Raw genomic sequence first — 27,901 nt, 5'->3', positions numbered from 1 at the left:
ACAATACACTATAGAAAACATGTTGGGAAAGACAGAAAAGCACAAAGCCGAGATATATTTGTGGCAGATAATATCATTTAATGCCATAGATGAAACCTTTCACATACTGTACAGATCTTTCAATTGTCAAACACCTGAAGATGTGCAAATAGCAGAGCATGCAGTTTCCTTCCACTGTCTGCAAGTCATAGTAATATTTAGGTTTATGCTTAAGAAAAAAAAGTCTAAGCTTTAAATTAATACTGGCAGCAGATAAATACACAGTTTATACTCACCAAGCAAGGGCTCTACAAGTAGCAGTATTGTGAATTACAGCATTTTTATTGGTAGGATGTTGAGGGTAACACACTGTGCTGAAAACCATTGTGGGGATATTATAATAGCCTTTTTCCAGTATTAATGTGGTTTACAAGACTTCTTCATATGACACTGGTATACACCTTTGTGTGTGCTGTTGTTAATGGTTGCATACTGGGTGTTGGTGCAACTGTTATACAGCTTAAAGAGATACTGTCATGGGAAAACATGTTTTTTTCCAAAACTCATCAGTTAATAGTGCTGCTCCAGCAGAATTCTGCACTGAAATCCATTTCTGAACAGAGCAAACAGATTTTTTTACATTCAATTTTGAAATCTGACATGGGGCTAGACATATTGTCAATTTCCCAGCTGCCCCAGTCATGTGACTTGTGCCTGCACTTTAGGATGGAACTACTTTCTGGCAGGCTGATATTTCTTTTACTAAGGCTCCCCATAGACGCGATGATTCTTCTTGTCGAACGACCGATTTTGGGGAAGTCCGACCAATCCTTCGAAATTATCGTGCGGTTAGTGGGATTCGAACGATCGTACATTTTACGATTTTTCGTCCGACATCTGTCAGGAAATTGATCGGCCAAGTCAAAAAATCTTTGTCGGTCCCAGTGCAATCTAACTATGTTTGCAGGGCCAAGCAGGCAGCTCCCCTTTGTTTTCCTGGCAAATTGTTCTTTTTAGTTGATGGTCAATTCATACGATTGTTCCGAGAAAATCGTGGTCTCACGATGAGGCTCGGATCTTTTAAAAATCTCAACATCTATGGCCAGCTTTACTGTAACTGAATCAGTCTCAGTGGGACTTGGATTTTACTATTGAGTGCTGTTCTTAGATCTTCCAGGGAGCTGTTATCTTGTGTTAGAGGGCTGCTATCTCGTTACCTTTCCATTGTTCTGTTGTTAGGCTGCTGGGGGGGGGGGGTGATATCACTCCAACTTGCAGTAAAGAGTGATTGAAGTTTACCAGAGCACAAGTCACATGACTAAGGGCAGCTGGGAAATTGACAATATGTCTAGCCCCATGTCAGATTTCAAAATTGAATATAACAAAATCGTTTTGCTCTTCAGAAAAATGGATTTCAGTGCAGCATTCTGCTGAAGCAGCACTATTAACTGATGGGAAAAAAAAACATGTTTTCCCATGACAGTATCCCTTTAAAGTACAAAGCTATGTATAAATAAAGTACAAGGTGAACTAATGTGGGCTAAATCAGGAGTACTGTATATGTTAGTGAGTACTGAGCAGCTCTTATAGGTGACACCAGCAACCTATACTAGGGTGCAGGGTGTTTATGGGTTCTGCATTGTGTATAGTAGGAGTTGAGTATTATATATTGAAGTAATTTGAAAGAATTCAGGATTATTTTGGTTACCGGTGAAAATGTGGGCACCCTACATATCTTTGTACAGAGATAGCATTAGGCAACTGTCACTGCTTACTATGATACAATTTAGGACCCGCATTTGTACAATGTGTAAGAACAGCTGTGTTAGAAAAACAAACATAAAGATTGAAATAAACAGTTATAAGAATAGGTATTCTTCACTCCATGACTAGAGCATTAAGCTGATAAATATATCTTTAGAGCAGCGGTTTTCAGATGGGATCCCTTTAAGGCTATTATTTCTCAAATCAACTTAACTCCTGTGTAAGAGTGATAGGAATGAAACTCCACTCTTCCTGCCATACAAGGGATGAACAGCTTCAACAAATACAAACAGGCTAAATGCAAAGAGAGATTACAATGGAACCCATATTAGTAAGAGAGGGGGGGGCTGTAGACCAGCTACACAGATTACGGAAGATACTTACAAATAGGGCTTTTTTTGGAAGTTTAAACAGAAGCTAAATGCAAGAATTTTAAGCAGAGGGCTGGTTGGGGCATGTCCGCATCCATCATTGAACAATTTAATCCTTTCAATGCTGCAAATTGGCCAGCACTGAAGGGGTTAAACTCTTGTCCCAGGTGTGGCTTATAATGTCACTTTTCCTTCCAGCCACAACAATTGCAGGAAATGATGTCCAGACAGGACCATACAAACTTGTTGGGTTCCTTTCCTCCTGGGCTGGCCCCTCACAAGTTACATCTGGGTTTTGGGAAGCTTGGATTTATGGATCCTCAATGTCAAGGAACTCCTGCTTTGGGGGTGCTGTCCCCCGATACCAGGAACAGGAGCCATCAGTGCGTTTTATGCAAGAGTAGTCCTTTGCCTGACGTCCATTGATGCTCTTCTCGGTCACCCAGTCTGTCCAGAGACACTCATCCTGAGAAGAGACAAGGCAGGGAATGGAGGGGCAACGGGATATCTGCAAGGAAACAATATAAGAAAGAGATGCTTAAACATTCTTTTAATTAGATAGCGTTTATCTTACATTCTAGATTTGAAATGGTTACTGTGGTAAGTGACCCTTGGGGCACATTTATTAAAGGAGTCATTTTGTGTAAAAAAATAAGAACGTACCAGTGTGTTATATTCATTTAGATATAGAAGAATTGTGCTTAATAATGTAGTGTTTCAGGCTGATTTATTGAATATTTCTGCAAAAACCATAATAATCCCTCCCTTCTCTTCCACTTCCTGCTCCCTGAATTCCCAGGCTATGCAGGGGAGCCGGAAGCACACTGCACTGTAGGACAGGAACCAATCAGCAGCTAGCAGGACCTTATAGGGAACTGAAGCCTGTCTTTGCTTGTTTGACTGCAGGGCTGTGATTGGCTGTCCCCCTCCTACTGTGCTTCTAGCAGGGATCATTTGAAACACGGACAGGGACCAATGAACATATATAGGGAGCTCCAATAAAGGGACTATTTTTAAAGATAATATTAATTTTTAGCACCATTTAAAAGGAACACTATATATTATTTATAATTGCCTACAAATTTTTTTTCATCCTATATGTCTCCTTTAAAATGTGAGATTAGAGCTCACCATGGTAAAACTCGCCCACTTTCTATTAATTTTTTTGAAGCGTATTTATCAAATGGTGAACTCTAACTTGGACCCAGTGACTAACTTTTGCCATATTTTGCCCCTAAGTCTAGTGCCAGACTGTTCTTTGGCCTGTGTATACGCACAAGAGAAAAAACTGCCCCATGTGGCTTTAGCCTTAAGGTGGCCATACATGTGCAGATTAAAGCTGCCGGCATTGGTCCTTCAGACTGATTCTGCAGTTTATCTGCTTGTGGGTGGGGGCTTCCGACGGGTTTCCCCGATCAATACCAGGCGAAAAATCGAGCAGGTTTGATTTTTTCTTGCGATCCAGGACCACATTGGCTAGTTGATGCGGTCCTACGACCCGTCTGCGACCATTCTCTTCATTCGGCCTAACCCGATATCGCCCTGCCATTCACCAAACGAGCGGATCGTATATGGCTACCTTTAGAAACTAAAGAGCCATTTAGGGCTAAGGCTAGGTTAATATTGTTTTCTTCTGGTCATTCATTTGAACCCAGGGGCAATTTTCACCCCCTGTGCAATGAGGCAGCTTTTGTGTTGCCACCCCCCCCATCCCCTGTTATATATACATGGGAGTGGTTAGACATCTAATTGTATAACCAGTTATCCTAAGTGTAATAATGTTATACCTGTGAGCATCATATGAGCAATCATTAAGTACTTGCTTCCTGCTGTGTCTCACACCCAAGAGTGCTTCCTCCTGCACCAATGAAGAGTGCCCGAGGTGTGCCAGTGAATGCCAAGGTCCAACCCTTACATGTCAATCACAAATACAGTCAGTTTCACTGGCTGTTGCAAATCATTGCTCCTCTGAAACTGGGTGCAAGCGCAGGGGGTAAAAATGGTGATCTGCATATTTCTATGTAATTTGCCCAGTATAATAAATAAGCCTGGTTGAGTTAAAAGTTCAGAAAGGCTGAGGATGGATAAATCCTGTATATAAATGCTGCAGCCTAACAACATGTATTTCACGGTACAGACAGCCAGCATGTAGGATTTAGGCTATGTTATTGATGAGCTGTTGAGCAGATATGTTACTATACTGAGAATACTGTATGCGACAGGCTAAGGAGACGGACAGAAAATTTAGCAGAACTTGATCATCACCAAACAGGGTCCTGTTACATAGATAGGGTTGAAAAAAGATCAAAGTCCATCAAGTTCAACCGCTCCAAATAAAACCCAGCATCCATACCCACTGACCCCTCCATACACTCACACAACTATATATATATTTTTACACTATATAAACTATAGATTTTAGTATCACAATAGCCTTTGATATTATGTCTATCCAAGAAATCATTCAAGCCACTCTTAAAGGTATTAACTGAATCAGCCATCACAACATCACCCGGCAGTGCATTCCACAACCTCACTGTCCTCACTGTGAAGAACCACCTACATTGCTTCAAATGAAAGTTCTTTTCCTATAGTCTGAAGGGGTGGCCAATGGTACGGTGATCCTCTTTATGGGTAACAAGGTGCTCTGCTATTTTTCTATAATGTTCCCTAATATACTTGTAAAGTGTAATCATGTCCCCTCTCAAGCGTCTTTTTTTCCAGAGAAAACAACCCTAACCTTGATGGTCTACTATAATTTGTCTTCCATCCCTCTGTCTGTGTGCCAGAGCTAATCCTAGATTTAAGGAAGTCATTGTTACCCATTTTCTATTCTTGGATCAGCCTAAAGGTGCATGCTGGGCAAAAGTAGTACTAACTTTCTCTAGTGTATTAAATACTCATGCCTTTTAATATTTTTGAAAAACGCCTCATTGGAGACCAGAGCATTGTTTAAAATAGTGTGTGATGTGACACCTCCCACCACTTTTTTTTTCCTGTTAAACTTAATTTTGGTTATCTGAGAGATTTTCTCAAGTGCCCTCTCATATGACTGGAGAGTGCAGAGTGTGTAATCAAAGAGAGGCAAATTAGATTTTGTGACCATACATTTTATGTTTGCAATTATATGCAATATCCATTTAAAGATGAAAGCTCCAGGAGCAGGTTTTGGGCAGTGGGATGACTCTCTGTCACTTTTGGGATTACTATGCAGAAGGGTCAATGTGCCAACCTGGGCACTCTCCAGTCACTAACCCCTGTACAGAAATTGTTGGAGTCACTGTGATATATATGTTGGGACCACTGTGTTAGTGATATGCGGGTCAGGGAAAACTCAACCTGCATTTGACCTTAACCCGCACTCCATTCTAACCTGCAAAATGTCACGATTGTACGACCCGCATTAACCATGTACCCATGTCTTCTTACTCTACTTCTTTCATGCCCCTTCTTCCAGTCTGACCCACACCCAAACCTAACCTGCATCACTTGGCCAGATTCCAACCTGAACCCACCCAACCAGTGGTCAACCCACTTGCACATCCTCACCTTACACTCACAGCCCATTTCATAGCGCTGACTGAGACTCTTCTTTTGAGTTAGGCTAAGAGAATCCCATGGCACGATGAAGTCACACAGGATTACATGCATCTTTCCATCACCATCGGCTTTACCTTGAGGACAGTAAAAGGACAAAGAAGGGTCAGGGCAGAAGATGAGGTAGCATTATCAAACAGATATACAAACACAGTGGTGATAAAGCAACCAAACATTTCTCATACCTGAAATCAGATATTCCTTCTTTCCAGCGATCTCCAGTGTCACCCCACACACTGCTGAGGATGGAGCTGTGTAGATGAATTCTATATCCTTATCGGGTCCCTTAAACATCTGCAAAGACAGGTGGAGCAAATCATAATCAGATCATAATGACGCCAATATAATATGCAGGAAATATAAAAGCTGATATATTGCACAACAAAACATTAAATACAAAAGCAAATAATGAAACCATTCTCATGTCAATGTCACTGTTTATACTTGCATTTAGCCACCCCAATCCCAGTCTTCAAGGGCTGCACTGTTGCCAGACAGAAATAGTGACAGAGATAGCTAGGTGTAACAGAGCCCTGTACTTAACCATGACTCATTCATATTTGCCCAGATCATCTGCTCAACTATGAAAACTTGTGTATGGCCCCATAATGACATGCAGTTGAGTCATTTCTGGTTCAAAAACCACAATTTTTCTTAAAGGGATATTGTCATGGGAAAAAACTTTTTCTTTCAAAACGCATCAGATAATAGTGCTGTTCCAGCAGAATTGCATTGAAATCCTTATGCTCAAAACAGATTTTTTATATTTCATTTTGAAATCTGACATGGGGCTAGACATATTGTCAGTTTCCCAGCTGCCACCAGTCATGGGACTTGTGCTCTAATAAACTTCAGTCCCCCCCCCAGCAGCCTAACAGCACTCAGTCGTAAAATCCAGGTCCCACTAAACACATTCAGTTACATTGAGTAGGAGAAACAACAGCCTGTCAGAAAGCAGTTCCATCCTAAAGTGCTGGCTCTTCCTGAAAGCACATGACCAGGCAAAATGACCTGAGATGGCGCTTACACACCAATATTACTGTTGTAATATTGTAATACTGTAATATTGTAAACTGTGTAATTTAGAAATAAAAATCATGACAGAATCCCTTTAAAGGTAATGTGGGCAGCTTTTTCACACATTGCCATCTGTGGCATGGTGGGTGAATCCCTTGAAACGTTGATTCCACTGCAGAAATCAAGTCTATAGCTGAATAAAATTAAGTTATGCATTGGAACTATGTAGCGATGCCCTGACAGGTGTCTGGGGAACTGGGACACAGAAGCTTCCATACTATGGTTCTTACCAGGAATGGAACTGTATTCATTTGTAATTTCTTCATCATTTTTATATTGCAAATGTACACATATTCTTGGTTAACCTTCTCTTAGGGGCATTTGCAATTACCATGGGCATGACAGGTTAATGGCAGTCCGGCTGGTGAGCGTTGGAACATGCTTACAACTTTTCTATTATTTATATATTTTCCAGTAAATGGGACCTGAGCTGCTCCCCCTCCAAGCAGTTTAGACATATTTTTCATGTGTGTGTATTTGAAAAACAAATTAAAACTTGTGTTTTATCGAACTTTTATTATTCTGTCATATGAGCATTTCTGACAGATACAGTATATATACTTACATGTAGGGTTGCCACCTTTTCTTGAAAAAAATACCGGCCGTCCTATATTTTTATTTCCCCTATTAATAACATTGGGATCAAGTTTAATTTTTAGCAGCCAGAACAGTAAAACCCTGGGCAGGTGGCAACCCTACTTACATGACATCATACCTTTGCACAATACTCAGGCTTAACACCCTGTATCCACACATAAGTAACAGCTACAGAAATACATATAGAAACCTATCGGCGTTGTGTAGATACTATCATAACGCAGGTGTTATACAGTAAATGCTTAAAAACTGGATGGATTCCAGTAGCTTTTAAGAGAAAGTACCTCTAATAATGTTTAAAAAGCAAATATGCAAACCATAATATATATAATATAGTTACTGTATAGCTTAGAAGCCTATGGTTTAAAAGAAAAATACAAGTTTTTATTACCTGTTATAATTATATGAAGTGAGTAGGACTGGTGAAATTTTACAGACATCTGAATTCTGATTTTCTGTATGAATAAAACTCTTCCTACCCTCTGCAGACCCAGACAACTATACATGGATTTACGAATGTGACATTTTTGTAGTCGTACGTCAGAAAGGAGAACAAAACTCTCAAAATGAATATGGTCAAAAGTGCCATATTTTACTTATTGCACCAGCCTAAAGTTTCAGCTTGTCAATAGCAGCAATGATCCAGGACTTCAAACTTGTCACAGGGGGGTCACCATCTTGGAAAGTGTCTGTGACACTCACATACTCAGTGGGCTCTGAGCAGCTGTTGAAAAACTAAATTGTCGCAAATTATCAAGCAGAAAATGAGATTTGTCTGTAATATAAGCTACAGGGCTAATTATTAAATTCTGATGCTAATTGTACTGGTTTCTGTTCTGCCATGTAGTAATTATCTGTATTAATTAGTAATCAGTCTTATACTGTGATATTTATATTCTATGTGTACTGTATATTTTGAGTTGGTCCATAAGCTCAGTAATTGTCAGCAGCACAGAACATGTGCAGTGAATCAGCAGGAAAGAAGATGGGGAGCTACTGGGGCATCTTTGGAGACACAGCTCTTCCCTGCTAAAGGGTTGAGGTTGCCTTGGGCTGGTACAGAAACCCAAAACAAATCAGGTCCCCTGTTCTGGTGCACAAACAAGATGCTGAGATGATACAAGGCTTGCCTTAATAACAGTGTCCAGAAAATGGCTCCTGCCTGCTTGCTATAATTATAAAGTCCTAGACCGAAGGAAACGAAAAAGATTCAGATAATTTATACGCTGTAATTAAAGTTCATTTTGCTTGACTTGAATGTGATATAATAGGATTTGAAATAATTGTTTTAGGTGGCAGGTCCTCTTTAAAATATCCAGTATATTATTAAATCAATGAATTATTAATAAATTAAATAAGGTGCTGCAAATGTAATTGCAGCTTGAAAACCCTATGGTGAAGGTCAGTGTGTAGGATTAAATGTTCCCTTTTTCACACTTTCATAAATATGCCTCTATGTCTCGTACCCTTTAAAGAAGTGACGTGCCTCTGGGGTCTCAAAGGCCTATGTGGGCAAAAGATCTATGGCAATCAGATTAGAGAATGTACAGGAAGTGGTTAATTTCCTTTATAGAACTCAAGACACATGGTTAGGAAACCATTTTGCAGAGAAACAACATAGGGCACTTACGTTGGCAAGGTAGCTACGTGGATTACAAAATAGACTACTTATTATTTAATTACAAAAAATATGTTCTGGTATATGGGTGTATTGATGCCTTTTAAAGGGATATTGACAAGTTTCAGACTAAAGGTGCACAAATATTATCGTATGAAACAAATTTTTGTACGTTATTCGGTACGTGTATGGTGGAAATTGTTACGTCTATGGCCACCTTTATATTTGTAGACCTACCTTATAAAGGGCACCAGAGTCCTCAAAATCATTATGCTCATATTGTAGGGACAGCTATCATGGAACCTGATCTGAAAAACCATACTTTAAAAAAAGCAAATAACCCATTACTTAACAGTTGGCACCTTCTGGTTTCCCAAGGAAACATGCTGTAGTTTTCCACTTTGTTATGTTGCCTATAGTTCTCAGTGGGAGCAGGAAGTGATGCAAAATATTAAATATGTGGATAAGCACAGGCTGTTCTTACACAAACCCAAACAGCTCATTTGCTGCTGCTGCCACCAAATTTACAGAAGCATCTGGACACATAACGAGGTTGTGTCAAGTTACAATGTATATTGTTTTATCAAATAGCAACCGCCTGACTGTTGTTAATTGAGAAGTTACAAATGTCAGCAACTGCAGTCAACTCCACTCCAGAAGGGAAACAGAAATATGGAAGTCATTTTTGTATTCATATTGGTACTAGACCTAAGCTTACTTTTGAAAGGAGTATAATGTTATACAGTTATCCAGAAAACTCCAAATTATAGGAAGGCCATCTCCCATGGAGCCCATTTTAAGCAAATGATTCTTATTTTTTAAAAATGAGACAATATTGGTGGCAAAATTGGGTTTAAAGCGATACTGACATGTTCCTATAAAAATCATTGGAATGTGTCTGTATCAAGGAGGTGCTGCATGCTGAATATTTTCCTATAAAAAGGTCTCAAGTATTCTGGGTAACAGATGCTAAACCTGTACTATATCTGCAACAGTATGATACAGTGGACAGTGCGTCTCTTTATTACGTCTATGAAGGCAGTATTTCTATATCTGTAATTCTTATTTATTTTTCAAAAATGGAAGATAATTTTCCAACGATCTGTGAATTTGTTGTGTTTTGTATCTAGAAATATCTTTGTACTCAGAGTCAATAATGTCTGGAAACTGTGGATCCTCATTTCATTATAAATCTAAACATAAATAACTGAAATGATTATTAAACATTAATATTTTTTATAAATGTTGATTTTTGGGTAACATGAAACAGATTATGGGGACCACGGTGCAGCCTAAAATTCTGCATCAGACCTATTTATCAGGCTGCGAAAAGACAATTTCTACAATATTTATGAAAACATACTGCAAAAGTCAATCTGTGTGAATCGAATGTGGGAGTACTATTATTATTATTGTTTGGGGATTAGTGGGTATAATTCTTTTTGATGAATATGCCCCATAGTGACCCTGGGGCATGCTGGAGAGCATACTTGGAATCTTCTCTGTTTTTGAATGAGAGAATGAAGAGCAATTATGGGAATTTTCCGTCTGGAAAAATTGTAAAGTTAACTTAGCTTTAAAATATAATGCATTTGGAACATCCTTTTCTTTAGCATCATCTTTACGCTCCTCATACAGCAGGAATATTTTATCTGCTGTCTAAATGTCTTCACTCTGAGATACATGTTTCTGTTTACAAATAGTTTATCTATATTAGTTGTATTACTTACCAGTTGCATCTGTGCCACAGTGTTCCCCATGGGTACCAGTCAGGGGTTCCTTTTCATATTGTGCCATGTTGGAAACCCATACTGTAAGAATCCAGCACTTGATATGGCTTCCTCCAGGTCACACAGATGAAGAGACACCCTTCCCTTTCTTATAATAATGGCCGCAGCTTTCTTCTGCTTCTATTTATTTTCTGCAGGCTTCTTTAGTAACTGAGGTTTTATATACCAGCATCACAGTTCTACAGCTCTAATTCATTGAGACCCAATTCCTGGTTATAGCCCTGCCCTCTAGGTTTCCAGCCCTGTCTGTTCTGACCTCTGGCTGTGCCTGGACTATGCTAAAATGAATGGTGTCAGAAAACATATGCTCACCTGGAAATTGTATAAACATTGACTGAATGAGTGTCATGGTCAAGCAGTAACACTAAAAGATCATGTTCAAGACAAGACAAATGAAAAGTAGAATGCTTTGTGAAGTGGTAGTGTAGCCTTCATAAGGTTAGAAACATTGTAGTCTGTTTAAGATAAAAAAAATATAAAAACTTCCAAACTGGGTGCTAAGCATGGCTGCCCCAATATAAAGTGGTGTTTTTTGAAAGATATTTATTTGTCTCCACTGACTTATTTTCCATATCAAATGGCATCATAATGAATGTCCAGATAAGATATCATCACTTGCAGTTGTTAGTGGATCTCATTAGGCATATATTTCAACAACTTTTTATTTTTAAAAAAATTAAAAAGAAATTATTTTTTTCCCCCTTGGTATCAACAAATGTAGTCAGTACTAAATAAGCCCTTGCTCCAGCTGGCCTTGTCTGATCCACTACATCTCCTCTGGTCCTTACTGCATGTCTCATCTATTTTAGACCAGTACCACATGTAGGGGGTTATTTATTAAAGTCAGAATGCTAGAAAAAGTTTAGTTTTTTTACTGTAAAATCCAAATTTTTGTGATTTATTATACTCCGAGGCTGCTAAAAAAAATCTCCAAGTTGTTTGGGGCCTGTAGAAGTCAATGGCAAAGGTCCCATTTTGAATTTGAAGATATAATGGTCTGCGCTGAGTTTTCAATCGATTTCACAAAAAATGCGAGTATTTCGGGAATAAAACCCGAAAAATTTGGTTTTGTTTTTGCAAAAACCCGAATTTCTCTGTTTTTTTTTCAAAACCGATTTTATCTAGTTTTTTAAATGATAAATAAGGTCAAAGTTTTGTCAGACTTTTTTACTTAAAAAAAAAAATGGATATAGATAAATAACCTTGTATGTGTTTCTCTGCCAACATGTTTCAGGAAGTGGAGAAAACATGAATAGACACCATCAGTAACCACTCAGAAAAAGGGTTTATCATCCCCAAAATGCTCAGTGTGCCGTTTGGACTTCTAACCTCCTGTTATGACAGGAGCAATGGGATGGGGTATCAGATGTTCCTCCTCTAGCCAAAATGTACTTATATGGAAGCTGCAACTTTTGAATGAATGGGCTATTCAAGCTTAGCATATAAATCCTTCTTTGTATATCATAGGTAACTCAGTTCCTATTTAATTGTACCTTTGGCAGTTTATGTGAATTAAAATGAATCTCACCCAGTAGTACCCTACCCTAGAAATATGGAGAAATGTAGGAATTGATCTCTTGGAATTTGCTGCAGGCAAATTACATAGATGTGCAGCCAACCAATGGATTTAGCAGGCTAAAAGTCTATGCTGGGCTAGCCAACAGTTAAATCAAGATCTTTTTTTGTGTTTGTAGTACTTATATGTATGTCTAACACATTTACTTTTTGGGCCTTAAATTCATGTTTCAATTTTACCTATTTATAAAAAGAACTTCACTATCTGAAAAAAAAATGCAATTAATGTAATAAATAGCATTTACTAAATGTTCTTATACACACACAAACACACACACACACACACAAACACACACACACACACACACACACACACTGGATGGGACTGGAATTAATAATATTTTGCAACTGAACATGTGGTCATACATACAGGGCCGCCATCAGAAATCGCAGGGCCCCATATGAAAAAAAATCCTGGGCTCCCTGGGCTGCACCCACCACAAGCCACACCTACGGGTCCGCCCTCCCCACCCCACAGGTCCACCCCCCACCACACACTAGAAAAAAAAACATTGGTGGCTATGGTTCCCACATGTTAATAAAAAAATATTGGTGGTCAGGGCCCCTCCATTGAAAAAAACATTTGTGGTCAGGGCCCCCCCATTAAAAAAAAAAAATTGTGGTCGGCCCCACATTAAAAAAATATTGTTGGCTAGGACCCCACATGGGGAAAAAAATTGGTGGCCAGGCCCCCCCCCCATGTTATAAGAAAATTGGTGGCCAGGGCCCCCCTTAAAAGTCCATGTAAAAAAACTTGCCCCCCCCAGAAGTTTAAAAAAAATTTGGTGCCCAGGGCCCCACCACACAACAGGGACCACAAAGGTAGTTACCTTTAGGGGGGCCCTGCCATGTTACAGCCCACCTGCTGTCAGTGAGCTGCCAACTACAGAAGGGAGGAGGGGAGCACAGGTGGCTGCATCTTCTTCCAGTGTCAGCATTTTCTTCCACTATTGGTCACAGAATTTTAAGTCCTGGTAAAGCTGCATGGTGATTGGATGAGCTGGAGGAGAAGTTCAAACCTCATCTATCCAATGAGCAGCTCAACCGGGACTTAAACTCAGTGACCAATAAGGCGAAGTAACAGAAGATACCTCCCCTTGTGCTCCCGCCCTGCCTTCCCGATAAGATAACAGATATCTGTTGGTTGCAACAAAGTTGTTTGTTATTTTAAATTGTAAGCTCTTGCTGCATACTGTTCAGTAATTTACAGATTTTTACAACTGTATAAAAGCAATGGGTCAGCCAAACTTTCTGCCCACACATATGATTCCTCAACTGAAGCCCTGGGTAAAAAGTGTGCACTGGATACTTATTTGCTCTCTCCCCACTGGCATATGTTTCATTTAATGGCCAAAAGGCCAAAACGACTTCTGCCTCATCTCATTGTAATGCAGTTCCATTGTCTTTAAAGCCATTCTGGACCATACAGCCAATAGGAGACTGCATGGGCAGTTACATGCATTTTATACTACTGCAGGTTGTAATATTCAATGTAAACACAATGTGGCATTAATGTTCAGGGCATATTTCCCCATTTATTGCTATCCTGACGTGATTCAGGTCACAAATAAATCAGGATTGGCTCAGGTGCCTATTATCTTGGCTAAGAAGAAAGAGACCTGTGAATATGAATTGATAATATAAGTGTTTACATATGGTGGGAGAACAGTGTAACCAGATTATTATTAGTCATAGGGCAGTGACCTTTTGTGGATTCCAGAGGTTTCCCAATGAAAACACCCATTTTGCTATATCCCTATGATTTGGTCCATACAGACACTTTTATATCATAGTCAAAAGCTTTTTAATATTTTACCCCTTTTAAGACTGTCCACACCTTCTCTGCCTTTTATGCCATGTCCTAGGCTGATATCTTGAAGAAGAGATTTAAATTCTGCATTAGCCTGTTAAACCTCCCGTGGTGTTAAAGTCATGTTCCATTAGCAAGTGCATCATTAGGTTGCGCCCTAAAAAACTATGAAAACTGACTCACAAGTGCAAAAAAAGGTTGAAGTAGTACTGTAGTAGAGACATTTTTTCCAAAATAACAGATAAATAGGATGCCAGTATTTTTTAAAGCAACAGAAGGAATGTTTGTAATACATGAAAGTGACTAAGATGAGATGAAATCATTAGTTACTCTCAACTATTTAGGCAAGTTGAATAAGAAAACAAAGGATCTAAGAGGACGGGATTTTTTCTACAGTGCACAAAGTCATTTTGACTGAGCCCAAAGGTTTTATTCTGTACGTACCTTTATTTGCTTGATCTCATATTGGATCCTTTTGATGGGATTACCATAGACATCATTCCCATTGTCCACTTCTTTTCCAGTAATGGCTTTGGCTCGAATAACTGAAAGCAAAGGCAAGAGAAATTAATGTAGAAAATAGTACATTTAACCTATCTCTTGACATCTTTTGGATACAATAAAGAGAATCTAAAATGACAACTGATGCACAGTACCACTACTTAATTAATTAAACTACCTATTACAGAGTAACATCAACTGTCTATATTCTGATCTATTCACTGAATGATATGAGGGTCAGGAACTTTTTAGCAGTGGATTGTCTAGTTATTGGGTGTCACTGCAACATCATTGGGCCTCCTACACAATTTCCGTAATTATCCAGCAATGAGAAGGCAGAGTAGTGTGACAGGGGCAGGTAGGTGGATAGGGTTTAAACTCAGGGCAAACTCCACTGACCTCCAATGAACTGACTGATAATTAGCACATTTTTCAATGGAATTTTTTTTATATGAACTGCATATTATAGAACTGCTTTTTATATTGCACACACAAGGGGAGAGGCCAAAAATTGTACTGAGCGCTTGTGTTCATGGGGGGGTGCATATACATAATTTGTAAGGGTCCCCAATGTTTCTTATGACAGCCCTATAAACAGACTATGCATTATGGATAATTTACATATTACTGCTCTGCTGACTAATTCTGCTTTTATGGTAAATGTCAAGCTCAAAGGGGAGGACGGGGTTTAAAGGGAGCAGTCAGGTACCAGCTGCCTCCAGGTTGACAAAGTGTTCTATTGTAGCGAGGTAAGGTAATTGTAGTTATACACTGAATTCAGGCAAGATTTGGCCTTTTTTAGCAGGATTTGGATTTGGCCGAATCCAAGTGCCTGGCCGAACCGAATCCAAACAATCACGTGACTTTTTTACTTTTTCACCCTTGTTTTTCTTTGCACATGCAAATTTGGGTTTGGATTTGGTTCTGTATTCGGCCGAATCCTTTGTAAAAGATTTGGCTGAATACAGAACCAAATCCAAACTCTAATCCTTAAATAGTGGATTTGGTGCATTCAGAATAAACTGTAAAAACTTCAAACTGTTTACAATAATTTGCAATTCCTTAGAGTAAATAGTGTGTAAAGAAAGAAATAAGAGGCTGATGTACAAAATGAGACTTGGCATAAAACAATGGTTTATGAATAGCATCTTGATATTCTATATATCCCCTAATACCCAATGAAGGAGTAAAGGTTAAGCTAACACATAAGGGATGAAAGACATGAAATACTGTAGGTTTTGGTAAAGGCTGCATCTACCAGGCATATCTAACTAGCACAGAGCTAGCTGCCCTGAAGGTTTAATAGTTACAGAGCTTCTTTTGTTCACAAAGGCCAATGTATACCAGCCTTAAACCCTTTGAGGCATAGAGTCAAAGGGGCAGGAATTATGTATTCAAAATTACATCCATCCATGTATTATTTGTATACATGTCACCAACGTAATACTAAAGTGTAGGGTCAACTGAGTTGTTGAGAGAGGAAGACAATCTGTTCTATGTAGTCATGTGATAAGATATCTGTTGTACAGCTGTGCTGCGGTCAATCAAGGGTGGCAGTCTTTCATACTGAGGCTTCATAGTTGAATCCTCCAGTTTTTCTCGTGCTGCTGAATCACAAGAAAAAAATGCACCCAGGATTTATTAAGAACTGAGCAGTTTTGAGGAGGAAACTGCTACATTGCATTTTCAAAGCCAAAACCAGAGAAACCAAGCCAAGATGGACATGTGATGCAAGGAATAAAGAGAACGGAGGGGAGGATGACAGATGTGAAATATATGTATTGAAAGGCATAATTATATTCATAGAAAGACCATAAAAGGTTATAAAATCTAAAATAAACATGCACTAAAAAGATCAAAGGACTCTATAAATACTAAAGACATATTTACTCTGCAGCTATATAAAGACATATATTAGAGAAATTACATTTTTAGAATTATTGCAGTTAGTTCTACAATCTGCTACCCATTTCCCTCTTAATTATGTTTTAACTGGAAAGTGATCATCTTTTTGCCAAAAATGTGCTTTTCCTCAGTAATATTGAGGCAAGTACAAAGTAGGATCATGAGGACAATGATCGCCTGCAGTGAGGTGCTCATTGCTTGACCATAGGTATCCTGTCTCCACTAAGTGCTTTATTATTGCTTCCCATCGTGACCGCTTTACTTTTACAGCATAGTCACTATGTAACTATGCTGTAAAAGTAAAGAGATCACTGTGGTAAGAAATCAAAAAGCATTAAGTGGAGACAGGATACCTAGCACCTCACTGCAGAGGCCAATACGTATTGGAGTTTAGCTGTATATATTTCAATAAGCCACACCAACTCCTGATGAGTCTCCACTGGGGCCCAGCAATCGGATCATCATGATTTGGTGGAGAGAGTTGGTGGTAAAATGGGTAAAGATCTACCTTGTATAGGTGGATTGGGTGAGCAGGAAGGCCGATAGACACCTGGGCTCATTCTGTTCTCCCTGGTGGGCCAGTCCCTTACTGATCACATTAGCAAGCGGATGCAGTCCTTGTCTGGTGGGTTTTTATACATACCGATTCTTGGTCAGATATTAGTCAAACCGGCTGTTGGGAAGGCCTGTTAGACAAGCCAGTAAGCTGCTGTCCAAGGTGTGCGTTTTATTGGCATGTGTAGGCCCCATGATCACATTAGCAAGCGGATGCAGTCCTTGTCTGATGGGTTTTTAAACAAACCTGATTCTTGGTCAGATATTAGTCAAACTGGCTGTTGGGAAGGCCCATTAGACAGGCCAGTAAGCTGCTGTCCAAGGTGTGAGTTTTATTGGCATGTGTATGCCCCATGTAATATAAATTTTTAATTTACACAGCTAATTTCCTACAAGTTTCTGCTATGCCTCATTACCTGAACTTTGTCCATATGTGGTACATCCAACAATTTCCTACACGTTTGTACAAGTCCTAATTACCTGAACTTTGTCCATATGTGCAGGGCTGCCATCAGGGGGGGACAGGGGGGAGTGTTGTAGGGGGCCCCGAGGGTAAGGGGGGCCCGGCCACACCACACTTACTTCTGTCCATCACTTTCCCTTATTGGTCACTGAGTTTAAGTCTCGGTTGAGTTGCTCAGGGATTGGATAGCTGAGGTTTGACCTTCCCCTCCAGCTCATCCAATCACCATGCAGCTTTACCGGGACTTGAAATTCTGTGACCAATAAGGGAAGAAAATGCTGTCACTGGAAGAAGATGCAGCCATCTTTGCTCCCCTCCTCCCTTCTGTAGTTGGCAGCTCACTGACAGCAGGTGGGCCACACTAATGAAGTAAGTGTAAAATGGCAGGGCCCCCCTAAAGGTAACCATTTGTGGTCCCTGTTGTGTGTTGGGGCCCTGGGCATCAATTTTTTTTAAACTTCTGGGGGGGGGGGCAAGTTTTTTTACATGGATGTTTAAGGGGGCCCTGGCCACCAAACTTCTTATAACATAGGGGGTGCTGGCCACCAATTTTTTTCCCATGTGGGGTCCTAGCCACCAATATTTTTTAATGGGGGCCCTAACCACAATTTTTTTATGGGGGGCCCTGACCACAAATTTTATTTTTAATGGGGGGGCCTGACCACAAATGTTTTTTATGGGGGGCCCTGACCACCAATATTTTTTCATTTTTTATTAGCATGTGGTAACCCTAGCCACCAATGTTTTTTTTTTTTTTTTTTACTGTGTGGTGGGGGGTGGACCTGTAGGTGGGGCTTGTGGTGGGCGCAGCCCAGGGGGCCCGGGAAATTTTGTCATATGGGGCCCTGCGATTTCTGATGGCAGCCCTGCATATGTGGTACATCCAACTAGATATTATCAACTAAAGCTTGCCATTACTGGAACAACACATTGCCCAAACATTGTTCCATGTGGGGGACCATGATGAAGTATTTTGCCAAGGTGCCTTGCAACCTAATTGTCTTTACGTGTCTATATTCTTAAAAAAGTGTCTGGCCAGTAGCCATCTGTTTCCAGCAGTGATATGTTGGTAGATCAGCTACTGTTCTTAATGGCATGTAAATCAGATGGTCTAATGAGCAGTGGGCACTAACGTGCATATGCTGTCTTTAACACTCTGTATAGTGAGTTGGAGCAGCAACAAATCTGCCAATATGGTGGCAATGCCAGTTAAATGGGTTATTCACATTTAAATTAACTTTTAGTATAATGTAGATGGTTTTAATTTTTTATTATTTGTGGTTTTTGAGTTATTTAGCTTTTTATTCAGCAGCAGCAATAATCTGGTTGCTAGGGTCCAAATTACCCTAGCAACCATGAACTGATTTAAAGAAGAGACTATAATATGAATAGTAGAGGGACTGGATCGACAGATGAGTAGAAAGTAGCAATAACAATAACTTACTTGTAGCTTTACTGAGCTTTTGTTTTTTAGGTGAGGTCAGTGACCCACTTTGAAAGCTGGAAAGAGCCAGAAGAAGCCAAAAAATTCTAAAAGAAATTAAGGCCAGTTGAAAAATTGCTTAGAATTAGCCATTCTATAACACACTAAAAGTTAACTTAAAGGTGAACAACCACCTGAAAAGAAGTTTGGATTTTTCACCAACGGGGATAGTAGGGCATGACCTTAAATAGAATTTAAAACGTTTTTATTATCATGCCCAACATCTGAGACCCTGTATGCTTAACTTGTTCTTATCACATGCTTCTTAAGTTCAATGTCTTATACATAAAGAAAATAAAAACTATAGTAACTGCATTCTTTAGTCCAAAAATGGAAAAAATGTGTACTAGGCAGTAGAAGATCATATCTAAGCTCCAACAGATTCAACTGAATGAGAGTACTACAGCGAATAATTAGATAATTTAGTCAATATATGTTAAGTCGAAATATGTATACCCTGTTGTAAAAAATGTGGATATTTCAAATCACAGTGGGCCACCATGACCACTTAAAGGCATGAGTATGCTGACCAAATACTTTAATACATGTCAAGTAGTGATGGGCGAATTTATTCACCAGGCGCGAATTCGTGGCGAATTAGCGCGATTCGCCGCCAGCAAATAAATTCGCAAAACGCGCGCGAAAATTTGCGTAAAAAAATTCGCCCGCGTCAACAATTTTTTCCGGCGTCAAAAACGGGCACCGGCATCAAAAAAACGGGCGCCGGCGTCAAAAACGCGATTTTGCGAATTTCAAGCGAAATTCGCAAATTTTTCGGCGAAGCAAAACGGCGCAAATTACTAATGTCAAGGAACTCAAAGGTGACTTTTTATATGCCCAATATAGCAGAACAATGGGCATTTTTAATTTCAGTGTGTCAGTGACACAAATGATATACCTAAATACCTACAATTGTTGAGCTCTCTATTCACCTTTCATAGGGATATTGTTACAGATTTAAATCTAAAGCGTAATCAACCCTGTGTGGCCTACAGTAGCTTGCATACAGTAACTGAAGGAACACTTGTAGAACGGGGATGTAAGCCCTCACTTATTAAGAAAGACTGGTCAAGTTGACATTGTTTACATTGGACCAATAGGAAATGAGGGTCTCATTACTATGAACAAATATATGAGAACCATACAATAAACTATGTAATGTCTTAAAAATGGTAGATCATTCCAGAGGACATGCGGGAATCCATTCAGATGTATAGGGGTGAATAAGGTTTAATATCATTTTAAGGGATGAAAAGGGTTTGTTGCCGTAAGAGCTGTGAAATTGTTGAATTTTCATCCTGAAGGGGTTGTATTGGCAGATATATTAAATAGCATCAAAAATGGGGTTGAATGGCTTTTAAGCAAGTGTGAAAATAAAGAGTCACTGGAAATACCTATTAGTACAAAATTGATCCAGGGACTAGTCTGATGGTCAGCTTGGAGTCAGGAATTCGGGAAAGTCAAATTCACTAAAATCTGAAGTTGCGTCTAGGGCGCCGAACGCGGTGAAATTGCGCTAGCGTTACTGCGGCAAGCAAAGCGAAGTTGCGCTAGAGTTACCTAATTTGTATACGGCGGGAACTTAAAGTTGAATGGACGCATATGTTGCAGCAAATACATTACATTGCACAAGCCCAGGGAACCTTAATAAAATAAAATAGAGATGTTATATTGCCCTATACATGAGCCCAGTGTATAGTTTATGTGCCATATGTTAAGAAATGTAGGGGGTAAGCCAGGTACCCCAGAAAAAATGTACGATCTTTTGCAGCCTATCACCCTGAAAAATGAAAAGTCACCAGCTTTTTTTGGGACTTAGAAAAATTTCAACTATTTTAATAAAGTCTACTCTATTGCACTTCGCCTGGTCTGACGTTCAGTAAAATCTGCATCTTAGTGAATTTGCAATGTAATGCTCTTTAGACAGAGCGAAACTTCGCCTGGCGTAAAAGTGCGAAGTAGCGCTAGCGAAGTTACGCCAGCGACCATTAGTAAATCGGTGAAGTACCGAATTTTCACCAGCGTTAGTCATTTCGCCCTTTAGTAAATTTGTCCCCATGTGTTTATCAACCTTACTGGAAAGAAGTTTCTTTCCTTGTTATTTATGGGATTTTTTTTTTTTTAGAACGGACACTTTATCAGTATCGGTCAAAAATTTTCTTAATCAGAAAAATTTCCAGATCAGATGAGATTTTACCCTGAGGTCAGAAGAAAGGTGGTTTCTTCTTAAGATAAAATAGGCCTAAAATATTAAATAAAGTAACATCAAATAAAGACCAAAAATGCCTGGAGTCAATCATTATCACCATAATTAGTTTAATAGACTCAACTACTGGAAATAATGCATAACTATAGAAAATGGCATTGTCATTAGTAGTCTCAAAGTTATTTGGAAATGTTATTGAAAAGTACCGGTATATTGTATTTGTCTGTTCCTTTCTATTCTCTGCACTAATGCTGGTCAGTGTCGGACTGGGTCACCAGGGGCCCACCCAAAAATCTCAGATCAGGGGCCCACCAAAAGACCTTAGATCAGGGGCCCATTATTATAATTCCTCTCCTCACACGACCTCTATTCTGCTAGTCTCTTTTCTTTACATGCTATAATCTATTATTCAATCTATCAAATCTCTTTGTTCTCATAGAAATAGGTAATGACCATGAAATATGCCAAATGTTTGGAAGCAGGAGGGCCCACTGACACCTGGGCCCACCGGGAGTTTTCCTGGCATCCCTGTGGGCTAGTCCGACACTGATGCTGGTGACTATTGAAATAATGTAGTAGAAGCCAGTTGATTAACAGCCCTGTGAAGGAGCATGCATGGCGGGAATCAGAGTTTTGGCTGGAGGAGACCTGGTTTCAGTGACAGTATTTCAAGAGTCAGATCCAGAAATGGAGAAATGGACAAACAATGCAATAAGTTGCAATTACATTTTCAAAGTACTTTGAAGGGGTTGTTAACCTTCCAGAACTGAGCTGCCAGACTGAAGCACCAGAGACAGAAACATTAAAGAAGAACTAAACCCCCCAATGGAAAAGCTCCTACCTACTACCCAAGTTTGTCCCTCCAAAGTGCTTCCCCCCCCCCGCATAGTTTGTTATCCCTGAAAGTGCCCCTAATACTTTGCTCACGTATGGATGCAGAGTAAGTACAGTGGAGCTCATGGGTGCCATCTTACAGATCTCCGGGCTTCTTCTGTCCTCTTCCTTCCCTTCGGCAATTCTCTGAACTTTTGGTGATGCGCAGTTGCTACGAACCGGAAGACTGCTCCAACTGTGCATGTGCCAATACTATGCTCACTTACAGAATAAGATCTGGAAGGTGTCGCCCATGAGCTCTGCTGCGCTAGGGGCACTTTTAGGGATAATGACCTATGCGGGGGGGACTATCTAGGGTAGAAGGTAGGGGTTTTTCTTATTCAGTGGGCTTATTTCTCCTTTAAACAATAAACTTCAAGTTTGGAAGAAGATAAAAACTGAAAAGCAATTTGAAAAAAGCTGGAGTTAATTGTTCCAGAATGCTAGTTTCTTTAATTTGAAGTGCCATTTGTGACCTTTGAGGTAGTGTGGCAGGACTGCATCTGTCAGTGCTATATGCAAGAGGGAGGTGACCTATTGCCAACATATTGATTAAACATTCACCCCCCCAGTGTTTTAACCATTACTCTCTTTTTATCATATACATGCTAGTAGTTCAGATTAGAAATGAATACGAAAAAAACTTTAAAAAAATATAGGTAGAATTTTGTGGCATACTGGCAGGTATCGATCACACTTTTATTAAGTGCAAGTCTCACTTTCAGGCCTGAACTACTTTACCTTTTGGACTGCTCACCTCGTGGGCCAAATATAGCCCATGGGTTATGAATGCTATGTAAACATTTACTAACCTTGGGCAGATCTCTACTATAACAGTAACTCATAGCAACCAAACAGTAAGTTTCATTATTCTTCCTGCAGCTGGTTGAACAAAGCTAATCGGTTGCTATGGGTTGCTGCCTAGATGCAAATTTGTCCAGTATTAGTAAATGAGCCCAGCTTTCTTCAGCACTGGCACTTGGGCCCCTCAGTGTCAGCACCACAGAATACTGTACACTATTTAAGGCAAGAAAATGGTTAATTGCTTATGTTTCACTATAAGAGCTTACAGATGGAGTTTTAGAGTGAGTTCCAAATATATGGCTTAGGCTCACCACTAAAACAAAGATATATCAAAACATTGCTGTCTCAGCCATTCATCCACAGTTCTCCAGAAGTGTTACCTTATCTGACCTTAAAGGGCACCTGTCACCCACAATTGTTTTTTTAAATGGCCCCGACGAGTGCTAGGCTGCCTTCATCAGGAGGTGCAGACGATGGGCATTTGTGGCACTGAGAATTTGCGCCACAGCTTTCGCTTGTAATGTGAATGACTGTGACATCACGCACTTGCACATAATGAGCGTGCTGGAAGAAGTGCTCATTATGAGCATGCATGCCACACAACATGGACGCACTGCTCCCAAGTGGCGCTCTTACGCCTGCGTGAGGTAGTGCGGATGGGCCCTAGGACCGCACGGACGCCCACCCAGCAAATCCGGCGCTGAGTGAATAACTGTATACGCTGTCACAAGTCTGGCTAACATGTCATTTAGGCCATTTTCATTAGCCAACTAACTGTCTATTTGGGGACACCCTGCAGGATTATTTTTAATTCTCAAAATCTGAGGCAGTTACAATAGATTTGAGCTTTCACCCAGAAAATATGATCTGCTATCAGAGGTGTTTATCAGCCAACTCAGACTGCATTCTAAATTCTCTAGTGATAACAACTATTGGCACAGTGGCCCCGCCAATGTACAGCACTGACCATTCCATCCTATGGTACAACTGGTCGTTCTTTTGATATATATATTTAAGATTTATGCAGTACAGTACAAAGTTGCTTTTGGGTACAGGAATGCACTCAATTATAGCATTTGATATTCACTAGTGATCCAGCCATTGACACAGTGGCCCCAGCATTATACAAAACTGAACATACTTCCTAACTGGCTGTTTTTTATATACAGTACTTATATACAGATTCCTGCAATAAAGAACAACAGGGTTGTTTGTTTTTTTCTAGGCAAATAGAATGACAGTCACATGCTTACCAGGAATTTCACTAACAACTATAGACTTTTTCAGTGTTAGCCAGTTTCCATGACAACATTTTTGGACTCAGAAATATAATTTTTATATTAATGAAAGTGTCCCTTTAAGAATATTTTTAATCAAAGAAATTACAAAAACGGTACATCAAGTGATGAGCGCATCACTAAAATTGATATTGATTAAAGTGACATCTAGTGGTAGAGAACAGGTGATATTCAGAGAGAAAGTGTGGGGATGTAAAAACTGCAGGGATTTTGCTTGCAGATTAAAAAAACTAATAAACAGGCTCTTAAATGTAATAAAAGTCAATTAATCAAAGAACAATGCAAGCAAAGCTGAGGTTCCATGAGTTCTCTAATAATCAATAGAAAACAGTACCAAGGTCTTATACAGGTCTTTCTCTGACTCCAGATTTTATCAAGCAAAGCAAGACTGATCTCCCAGATGTTGCTGAATTACAACTCCCAGCATCCTGAGACAGACAGATGGGCCGATCAATCCTGTAATTTTCTAAAGTAGAAACAGGCGGGTTATACCACTGCAAAGCCACATATTATTCCTGTTGAGCATTGTTGGTTCTGGCGGTGCTGTCAGACCTGGCCCATTTTTTCTTTTTCCATAAGAGCCACCGTTCACAGAAAAACCCAACGAGCATCATTATTACAATTCTAGCATGAACGCCAGTGCGTCATTTCATTTCATTGCATCGCAGTTGGGAAGAAACAACCCAGACATAAAGAGCAGTGGTCACATGCTCGAAGCATGGGGACAGTGCCAGGAAAGTGAAAAAGTTGGCAGTTAGGTGAAAGGTAAAGTATTCGGTGGGAAGTTGAAGGTCTTCGCCTGGGAGGCCAGTATTACAGCTGATGTCTATGGACATTGCTGCCCAGGTCTCTACTCTGTAATACGATATCTGCCTGCGACAGGGCTGCTCCAAAAAATGGAGTAACTATACAGAGATTCCAATGACACCACCAAGAGAAGCTACACTCCATGGGCCTGGCACCTACCTGAATGGAAACACTGCTAACTGATACTGCTGTAAAGCAATCAACATATCACATCCATCTAATAAAACATCAGCATTTTCTTGCATGTTCCAGAGGCCTTACCTATGTCTGCGTTACAGAAGGCCTGTTGAGGGTGCACTGGTGAGCAACTGCAGGCTTCAGAAAGCTTCTGTGATATCAACACAAGCATAGCAACAGGGAGCAGAAGGCTGGGAACCGGAGCTGCCAGCATTTTCCAAGGCGTTTGCACAGCCAGCGTTGGTGTCGGAATGTCAATGTGCTGCAAACCTCTAGCTTGGATTAGCTACGTCTCTTGTCTGAGCTTTGCTGTGTGTTTGCACCCAGACTCCTCCTCCTGGGCTGTCAGCCACAGGATACAGAATGGGCTGGGGGAGATGCTAGGGATGTGCTTGCAAGGGAGACAGACTGAGGGTCTTTAGAAACACGTGTCATGTTGATGAGGACTAATATGTCTCACAGAGAAAACAAAGAACTTGACTTGTTTGGGTCCTGCCATTCTGTAAGACAAGAGTTGCTCTGCAAGAGGGGAAAGTTGAAATGACATGCTCTAGCAGAACCCTTGAGCTGTGAGCATGGCCCCGCTCTCCCCTCCTCCCCTCCTAAGGCAGCAGAACAATAGGTGAAGGGGCTGAGCGTTGCCAGAGGAGGGAAAGTTAACAGTGGGCTTTGAAGGGGGAGTACTTAATCAAAGGAAAGAAAATTTAGCATCAGGCTAAACTTCATTTTCAGTTCTGTTCTAGAGAACACGAAAGTTGGCCACAGACGTAGCGAACAGCTTGTTTGGTGATGTCGTCAAACGAGCAGATCTCTCCCCGATATGCCCACATTGAAGTGGGCGATATCAGGCTGATCCGATCGTGGACCTGAGGGCACATCAGGTCATAATGCATCCGATATGGGCGGTCATCAGATATGGGCATGAACGCACAGATACGGCCGCGATTTGACAGTATTTTTTAACCTGCCCGATTCAAAGTCGGCCAGATATCAATCTGGAAAGCCCGTCAGATGGCCCCACACATGGGCCAAATAATTTTATCGGCCTGTGTATGGGGGGCCTTAAAGGAGAAATCAACCTGTGGGGGAAAAAAACCTACCCCCCACCCCAGGTAGACCTCCTCCCCCCAGGCTAACTACCCCCCGGGGAAATGCCCCATACTCCATAATTACCCCTCGGCGCAGATTCTTCTAGCGAAGTTCCACGCAACCATCTTCCGCGTTCTCTGTAAGCTGACTGGGAGATCGGTACATGCACAATTAGAGCAGATTGCTGGTTTGCGCAATTGCACATGCGCAGAATAACACGGAAATTGCCAATCTCCCAGTTAGTTTACCGAGGACGCAGAAGATTGATGCGCAGAACTTCAATGGAAGAATCTGCGCCAAGGGGTAAGTATGGAGTATGGGGCATATCCCCAGGGGGGTAGTTAGCCTGGGGGGAGGGAGGTCTACCTGGGGTGGGGGTTAGGGTTTTTTCCCCACAGGTTGATTTCTCCTTTAAGGTTATGGGCACACAGGCTGTTGTCAGCCTGTGTATTTTTGCAGGCCGAGAGAAGCAGATCTACTCAGTTCTCCTTCCCCATTTATTTGAATCCGATCAGCCTGTGTATGCTCACACACAGGCTGAGGGCAGCCCAAATACTGATCTCAACTTCAGCTCCGCTAGGTGTGAGCGCACACAGACTGATCGGATTCAAATCAATGGAGCGGGGCACTGTGCAGATCTGCTTCTCTCGGCCTGCAAAAATACACAAGCTGACAACAGCCAGAGCACACAGCCTGTGTGCCCATAGCCTTAAGACAAGTTAATTTCCTTCCTTGTTTTATGAGGGAGATTTGCTTGTAGATTTGAGTGAAAGTGGGGTAGTATTTAAAGCATATACATATGGTATTATTTGTCTTATTTACCAGCTAGCTAGGTCCGTGGGTCATTTTATCTTTATTAGCTTTTGGCTACTTCTAAGAGTTTTTAGTAAAGTTCCAGTTTATGTCGATATTAACTACATTTCACAGTGCTTCTCTTTATTAAAAACAGGAAACCTGGATTAACAAATAACTCTTGCCAAAGAAAAAACTGAGCAGCAATTTAACAGTTACTCCAGAACACTCAGAGAAAGGAAGATGTGATATACATTATGTATATTGTATATATGTACATATATATATATATATATATATATATATATATATATATATATATATATATATATATATATATAATATTATAGTGAGGCCATTCATTCTATGAAAAAACAGGTGTCAATTGCGGAAGGAAGGCAGCAAATGTTGTGCATACTGGTTATAGTTCATTACTATAAAATGGGTCAGAGTAAAATGGGTCAGAACTGCGTACTTTGATTAAAAAGTTGATTAGAAAGGAAAAAACATGTAAATTCTAGGCTGATGCAAAAGTCCCATTGAAGAGCATACAATTTGCCAAAGAACACATCTACTCGCCTTAAGGGTAGGGACACACTGGGCGATTTGGGGAGATTTAGTCGTCTGGCGACTAATTGCCGCGACTTTCCACGACCAATCTTCCCCGAATGCCTCCCCTCACTCTGCGCCTGGATAAAATGAAAAATCTCCTGCGCTAATCACACGCGGCGATTTGTTTTCCGAAGTCGCCCGAAGTTTCCTCGTGAGGC

At 40.4% G+C, this 27,901-nt stretch overlaps 1 protein-coding gene across 1 annotated transcript; it reads right to left on the bottom strand.

Moving 5' to 3' along the window:
• Positions 1-55: 55 nt before the first annotated feature.
• On the bottom strand, positions 56-25,627 carry timp2.S (TIMP metallopeptidase inhibitor 2 S homeolog). The gene is made up of 5 exons (XM_041578251.1): positions 25,335-25,627; positions 14,623-14,723; positions 5,897-6,005; positions 5,664-5,788; positions 56-2,622 (listed from the first exon to the last, which is right to left on the bottom strand). The coding sequence occupies exons 1-5, from the start codon at positions 25,462-25,464 to the stop codon at positions 2,425-2,427; spliced, it is 663 nt and encodes a 220-aa protein (XP_041434185.1). The 5' UTR covers positions 25,465-25,627; the 3' UTR covers positions 56-2,424.
• Between the last annotated feature and the right edge of the window lie 2,274 nt (positions 25,628-27,901).

This window comes from Xenopus laevis, chromosome 9_10S (assembly GCF_017654675.1).
Source record: "Xenopus laevis strain J_2021 chromosome 9_10S, Xenopus_laevis_v10.1, whole genome shotgun sequence".
NCBI lineage: Eukaryota > Metazoa > Chordata > Amphibia > Anura > Pipidae > Xenopus > Xenopus laevis.
This window is presented reverse-complemented; position numbering and strand designations above follow the sequence as displayed.